The sequence below is a fragment of the Octopus bimaculoides genome, unplaced genomic scaffold (genome assembly GCF_001194135.2).
Source record: "Octopus bimaculoides isolate UCB-OBI-ISO-001 unplaced genomic scaffold, ASM119413v2 Scaffold_92032, whole genome shotgun sequence".
NCBI classification, from domain to species: Eukaryota; Metazoa; Mollusca; class Cephalopoda; order Octopoda; family Octopodidae; genus Octopus; species Octopus bimaculoides.
Genome location: NW_026365845.1, coordinates 9,784 through 17,594, shown reverse-complemented (window position 1 = coordinate 17,594; position 7,811 = coordinate 9,784). Strand labels below are relative to the sequence as shown.

General features: G+C 36.2%; 1 protein-coding gene across 2 annotated transcripts; it reads right to left on the bottom strand.

Moving 5' to 3' along the window:
• Positions 1–3,251: 3,251 nt before the first annotated feature.
• LOC106878971 (zinc finger protein 239) lies at positions 3,252–7,432 on the bottom strand. Of its 2 annotated transcripts, none has more exons than XM_052978287.1 (2): positions 6,591–7,432; positions 3,252–5,418 (listed from the first exon to the last, which is right to left on the bottom strand). In XM_052978287.1, the coding sequence occupies exon 2, from the start codon at positions 5,035–5,037 to the stop codon at positions 4,126–4,128; it is 912 nt and encodes a 303-aa protein (XP_052834247.1). In that variant the 5' UTR covers positions 5,038–5,418; positions 6,591–7,432; the 3' UTR covers positions 3,252–4,125. The 2 variants fall into 2 exon arrangements, with proteins under 2 accessions (XP_052834247.1, XP_052834246.1); XM_052978286.1 differs by lacking the exon at positions 6,591–7,432 and adding an exon at positions 5,765–6,561.
• Between the last annotated feature and the right edge of the window lie 379 nt (positions 7,433–7,811).

Below are 7,811 nucleotides of genomic sequence, written 5' to 3'. Positions count from 1 at the left end.
ATCAGGCACACATCTGAATGAAGAAATTTCTTTTATGTCAACATATGTGATATTCTGAAATAGGAAAAGAAGCAGTAAGATAAAATTGATATTTAACCGACATAGTAATTTAACAGCGCAAATTTTACAACAGCAACACTGTCATCCATTGATGGTCACAAACTGATTTCTATTCTTTCATTTGTTTCAGCCATTTGACTGTGGCCATGCTGGAGCACCACCTTTTAGTCGAGCAAATTGACCCCAGGACTTATTCTTTGTAAGCCTAGTACTGATTCTATCGGGCTCTTTTTTGCCAAACCGCTAAGTTACAGGGACGTAAACATACCAGCATCGGATGTCAAGTGATGGTGGGGGAAGGGGACAAACGTAAACACACAAACACATACATATACATATATACGATGGGCTTCTTTCAGTTTCCGTCTACCAAATCCACTCACAGGACTTTGGTCAGCCCGAGGCTATAGTAGAAGATTCTTATGCAAGGTGCCACGCAGTGGGAATGAACCTGGAACCATGTGGTTGCTAAGCAAGCTACTTACCACACAGCCACTCCTGCGCCTATATATCATTCCAACATACTCTGGGTATCCCAGTCTATTTTTCTATGTTTTTATGGATTATATTAGTTTTATTATCGATCCCACAGATAAAACTAAAGATTGCCTTGTTTATCATGCTACAAATCTTGCGATAAAGCCATGTGAAGACTGCTATTTCCAGCACGTTAAACAACCAGTAGAGGTTGAGTTGAGCTGCTTTTGAATTAGTTTAAAAGAGAGCAGAAAAGTTTTTCACATGTTCCTATATCATCGTAATTTATGCCACTATATTTATATCACTATATTCCACCGTCTTCGAAGAAATTTTTCACAAATTCGTATGCAATTCTAATCTACACCATCTAAAGAGTATTATAATCGTAATCTACGTCATCTGGAATGTAACCATACAAAATCTCGTTACAAAATACCAATTCTTTAGAAAGTAAAGAAGAAACAAATTCGGTGGGGCACGATTATGTATTTATACCTAGTCCGATATGTAGCTATATCAAAATTAATTAGGTAGCTTTTCTCTCATTATGTAGTAATTAAATTTAAAGCACATCTAACAATTCTGAATTACCGTTAATTCACCAAATCTTTAATCTATTTATTTTATATATAACACTTCATCCCGAAGTGTTTCTAAATATAATAGATTTAAGACGAGAAAGCATCCTTTCCCAGTGTTGTTACGTGCTTTTACTTCTATAGAATTACTGTAACTTCGAAGGGTTTACATGATTCTATTATTTACTGGTAGAATCGTTAGCATGCCGGAGAAAATGCTAAAACAGCATTTCGTTCGTCTTTACTTTCGAAGTTCAAATTCCATTGAGGTCGACTTTGCCTTTCCATCCTTTTGAGGTCGATAACAGAAGCAGTAGAGCACCAGGGTCCCTGTAATCGACTTACGTCCTTTCAGGCCTTGTGCCTAAAGTACAAAAAATTATCATCATCATCATCATCATCATCATCATCATATTCACAGCGAAAGGAACTGAAGGCAGAAATTCCTGAGTTCAAATACGACCGAGGTCGACTTTGCCGTTCATTCCTTACGGCAAGTACCGGGTTCCTTGTAATCAAATTCGAGCTCGCTTCAAAAACTGCTGGTCCTGGGCCAAAATTTAAAACCATGACCATCATTACTATTATTAATATAACCTCAAAGTAAATCTTTGTCAACTTACCGTTTAATTAGTGCCTCATAAACAACAGGACAACACTAATTAATGAAGTACTCATCAATCGGTTTCCTCTCATTTTTACGAATTAATTACGCCGTTTTACTCTCATTTTACCAATCAATTTCACACGTAACAATCGATCATAGGTTTTCCATAAACAACAAATCAATATTTCAGTGTGGAAGTTGTTATTTAAGACGAGAAAACATCCTTTCCCAATGTTATGTGCTTTCACTTCTATATAATTAGTGTAAAATCGAAAGGTTCACATAATTCTATTATATACATTATTATTAGAAGTAGTACTACAGTCTTAAAACAAATCTTTGTCAACTTACCGTATTCGGATATAGACTGCGAGTCAGCGATCGGTAATTAATCACCTTAATTAATAATTTAATTGGACTTTGACTGAAGTGTTGTAGAAGTTATTTCCCTTCATATGATTGTATTTCTTCAATTCTCCGATAGATGGTTCTCCTGGTTGGTTGGTTGGTTGGTTTCGTTTCGGGTGTTCTCTTTGTCCCATTCTGGCAACAACTTCCCTTTCAAGTTTTTTTTTTCATATTTTTTACCAGATTATTTTAACAAATTGTACTCCCATATTCTCCTTTACGACTGTTTCCATCTCACGACTTGCCCTCGCCTAAAGCCCTGTAAAAAAAAGAAAAAAAAAGGCGTTTCCAGCCCTGTGACTTCCAGACGTGACGTCATACCGTCAACCTCCCTGTCCCTTCGGAACGTCACCCCCATGTCCCGTCTGGTCATTACCCTTCCTCCACATGTCCCACTGATCCAAAGACCATTGCTTCTCTGTTTCGTTTCCTAATTGTTCAGCCAGCCCCATAGGGTCCGGCCACGTGCCTTTTATGTGGTAACCCCAGTAGCGTTTGTCATGTGGCACCGTCACCACTGCTTCTTTCCTGGCACCAGCACCTGCATTCTTCACATAGCACTATGACTGGTGCTTTTTATGTGGTAGCAGCACCAGGGTCTTTTACATGTCACACACACACCAGGTCTCTTTACATGGTACCAACACTACTGCTTTTTACCTGTGCTCTTAGTGTGACATCAGCACCTACAGGTTCACCAACTACCTTGCAAAATAAAACACACACAACTGGGAGTGAGGGAATGGAATTAATATTGAAGGGGTGTGACTGTACCAGTTGAGAGATTTAACCCATTACCTACCAGTGATCTCATATGAGATCACTTAAAAATTAAAAATTTCCTAATTATCTGTCAATATTTACACATATCTAACCTTTTTGCTATATCTACTAGGTATATTTCTCTGATATTCAAAGGAGGTTTGCTAATTTTTCACCCAATATCTCGCTTATTTCTATTTAAAATGTTATTTTGATCATTCCAGTGTGTTTCTAAGGCTGTTTTATGCTAGAAATCAAAGTTTCATAAAAAAAATTCCAGAATTATGGGAGGTAATGGGTTAAGGTATAGAGGGGACAGTGTCTAGATATAGAGTAACAAAACAAACACAAAATGGTGACAGTCTAACTTTTTATTCATTATTCTTTTTTAACAAATTCCTCAAAATCCAAGAGCAGGCATTTTCAGTAACCAAGTTATCTCAGAGTCAATATTTTTACAGATGACAAATTTCAGATTTACATTGACGATATTAAAGTTGATGAAGGGAAAAAAAAAATGTCTTTTAGCAGACAAAATAGTCTTAACTGAAGTCATGTATTAAATTTTGACACTAATACAGTTACACTTGTGTGTGGATACCCACATGTGTATGCATGTGGCTTTTTCGATAGAATGAATTGCCATTGACATGGCTTCTTTCTTGTAGGAATTCGTTCATGGACAGTTAAGTTAGGTCTATGAGAGAATGATTTATCATAGATAAGACCATGACATAATTTCTGTCTGGTATGAACATTTTTGTGTTTAGTTAAAACACCATTTTCAAAAAATGAATTACAACAGCTAATGTAAGGTTATGGCTTCTCTCCTGTATGCGTCTGTTTGTGCTTATTTAAGGTACACGAGGAAATGATTTACCACAGATCTGACAGTGATATGGCTTCTCTCCTGTATGGATGTTTGTAAGCAGTCAAGTCACTGTTTCATGAGAATGATTTACCACAGACATTACAATAAAATGGCATCTCACCTGTATGAATATGTCTGTGTCCTTTCATGTTAATGGCACGAAAGAATGATTTACCAGAGATATCACAGTGATATGGTTTTCCTCCGGTAGGAATGTCTCCAAGTACAGTTAAGTTAGGTCCATGAGACAAAGATTTACCACAGATATAATCATGACATAGTTTGTCTCTGGTGTGAACATGTTCGTTTATAGTTAAAACACCATTTTCAGAAAATGGATTATCACAGGTATTTCAAGATTATGGATTTTCTCCTGTATGTGTCTGTTTGTGTTTATTTAAAGCACTCAGTTGAGAGAATGATTTACCACAGATATCACAGGAATATGGCTTCTCTCCCGTGTGAATGCGTTTGTGACTAGTTAGAGTGCTATTTTGAGAAAATGATTTACCACAAGTATCACAATGATATGGTTTTTCCCCAGTATGAACGCGTTTGTGCTTAGTGAAATAACCATTTTGAGAGAATGATGTACCGCAGATATCACAACGATATGGTTTCTCACCTGTATGAATCCGTATGTGACGAGTCAAGAGACTACTTTCAGAGAATGATTTATCACAGATATCACAATGATGTGGCTTCTCACCTGTGTGAGTGCGTTTGTGCCTTTTCATGTTACTGTCTTGAGAAAATGATTCACCACAGATATTACAATGATATGGCTTCTCTCCTGTATGAGTGCGTTTGTGAGGGTTCAATTTATCATTTCGAGAGAACGATTTACCGCAAATACCACAGTGATATGGTTTCTCTCCTGTATGAATAAGTTTGTGTTTAGTCAAATGACTATTTTGTGTGAATGATTTACCACAGGTATCACAATGATATGGCTTCTCCCCAGTGTGAATACGTTTGTGATTAGTCACGTGACTAACAGAAACGAAGGATTTACCACAGATATTACACTGATATGGCTTTTCCCCTGTATGCATACGTTTGTGCGTTTTCAACTGACCAGCTTCAGGGAACGACTTACCACAGATATCGCAATGATATGGCTTCTCTCCTGTATGTGTACGTTTGTGTCTGGTTAAGTTAGTACTATGAGAGAATGATTTACCACAGATAGCACAGGGATGTAGCTTTTCTCTGGTATCAGGGTTTTTTGGTTTCGTTGAACTATTCATTATGAGAGAATAATTTTTCATACATATCACAATGATAATGAATTTTTCATTTCTATGAATATGTTTGGGTGAAATTGAATCACAATTTCCAGAGAATAATTTAATGCTGTGTTTCTTTCATCTGTGATCTTACTTCATATCCAAAACAGCAGATGGAAAGTATCAACTCTTTGTAAAGTTATCCAACCTGTAAAGCAGTCATCTCTTCTACATTCCAGAGAGCAAAGACAGGAAAAATATTTCGTTGTTGTTTGTCATAGACTTTCTTCATATAAAGAGATTGATGTATTGATGAATGTCCTTATAGATATCTCGTTTTCCCTTAGTCAATAAGAGTTGATAAAAATATTGAAGGCACATCTGAATGAAGAAATTTCCTGTGTGTCAACAGGATGTGATATTCTGAAATAAGAAAAGAAGCAGTAAGATAAATAGGATAATTAAAAGACATAACAATTCAACATTGCAAATATTACAACATCAACTATCATCCATTTAACATCTACATTTGCATGGGTTGGAGTCCATTCTGTATATAAATGATGTGTTTCTACATTTCTCTAATTACTTATCTCTTTTTACCTTTCTGTTATCTGCTTTCACTTGTCTCACCTGTGAAGTGACTTAATTATTATTTTGGTCATTTGTAATTAATTACACCCCGATTTAATTATCGCTTTATGTTTTGCATAACAATGAACAGAGTATTTCCAGAACATAATTTACCTGTTTCGAAGCATTTACTTACCGATTTCTTGTAATTCACGGAAGCCAAGTTCACGTATAGCCCTAGGATTGTTCACTACGGGTTAAGCCAATGTCTTTTGCTATGATCATCTAAATAATAATTATTGGTTTCGATTTGAAATTCAACTAAAAAGCGAAGAAAGATGAGGATAGCTATTCGTTCATCTGTGTGGCTGATTAAAAGTTTATTCGTTCATTTGGTCTTGCTCTTGTTAATTAGGGACAACGTTTGTTTAGGCCTGCTCTTGTTAATTAGTAAACAACCAATTAACGATGTCGCTTGTGGATGAAGTGAAATATTTAATCATGAGCAAGATGGAACAGCCACCCTGAAACATGTAGCTCACGTTTATCTTATCCACAATCATTAACCGCAATGTCGCATAATTATTATACTTGATGTAATTAATTAAGCTGAACTAATTAGAAACACTCAAGTCGATCGGTGCCGCTCACAAATTTCACCTGTCTCAATATGATACCGGTGTCATCTGTTTAAAATCCTGAAACTAATTTAATGCATTAAGAAATTCCTTAGTTTTCCCAATTTTGTTCCTTCATTTATATCCAACCCAGAGTAAATGAAATAACTTAATATCACATAGTTACTACATATGATATAATTAAATTTATCGACCTAATTAAGTAGGCATAATTTTCCCCCGTCTGAATAAGTTAAAAGTCCCTAGTATAATTTAATATATCCACAAATCCCTTCAGTTGGTGGGGAGAGGACTTCGGAAAATTTACAAGATTCGTCTTTTTTCCCCTTGTAACTGTTAGGAAAATGTGCCTTTTTTTAATTAATTGAAATTTTGTGTAAATACCTTTCAAACGGCATACATTACGATTATAAAGTAATTTGTGGGAAAAATCTTGAGGTGGGGGAGAAAACTTTCGGAAAATTCCCAAGATCCGAATTTTTCCTCGTTATATTCCGAAATCACACAAAAAATTATTTTTTAAATGTGCCGGCCAAAGGGTAAAGATCCCTCCTTTGCCTAGCCTCATCGAATTTAGAAAAAAATATAAATATAACAAAAATATAAACTCAGGCAGAATCGTTAGCATACCGGACAAAATACTTTACGGTGTTTCGTCCGTCTTTACGGTCTGAGTTCAAATTCCGCCGAGGTCGACTTTACCTTTCATCATTTCGTGGTCAATAAATTAAGTACCAGTTACGCACTGGAGTCGATGTAATTGAGTATCCCCCAACTCCGCAAATTTCAGGCCTTCTATATATAATAGACAAGATTGCTTTATAGTTTTATCTATTTCGTGTTCCACGGTTATAAAATGATTAATAAGTGAAGCTGATTCTAAACGTTATAAAATTTATATAAGGAACTTTTAGATGACGGCACCGCCCACCAATGTATATTTCCAATTAGTTCGGTTAATTTAATTACGGCAGTAATAATAATGTCATGTTAAGGCAAACATTAATGTCTGTGGATAAAATAGGCGGTGAGCTACGTATATCATGATCGATGTTCCACCTCCCTTCACCATTAAACATTTTATTTCATCCACCAAGCACTGATTACTTCCTTAATTGCTCCGAAGAAGAAATGGATTACAACGACCAGTGAATATCTTTATTAGCTCTTGCATCAATTTCCAATCGGATTTTAATATTTTAAGAACAGCATTATTTGTATTACAATCATAGCAGACTTTTGTAATTTTCTTCTTTCCGCTGTAAACAATCCTAATATATTTTAACACCACACATACACACACACAGAGGAAGATAGACAAACGTGCGCGCACACACACATCTATCTATTCTGTCTGTCTGCCTGGAGACCATTATAGAGACAGCCCTAATGGAGACCAAGGAGGAGGGCTGCAGCACCACCAGCAATGAGGATGAGGAAGATGATTTTTTTCAGCAACATCACCCAGTTCCGAGAGAGCAGGAGCCACAAGAAAGGTCTAGAGACAAAGACTTTCCTCTCTGGGCAATCTCTCATCAACTTCTTCAAGTATCACCTGAAGAGGAAGTTGAGAGTAGAAAGGGAAGTCTTGTCTAGTGAATGCTT

Coding starts and splice junctions, on each gene's coding strand:
- LOC106878971 (XM_052978287.1), bottom strand. CDS start 5,037: ATGAAAAATTATTCTCTCATAATGAATAGTTCAACGAAACCAAAAAAC.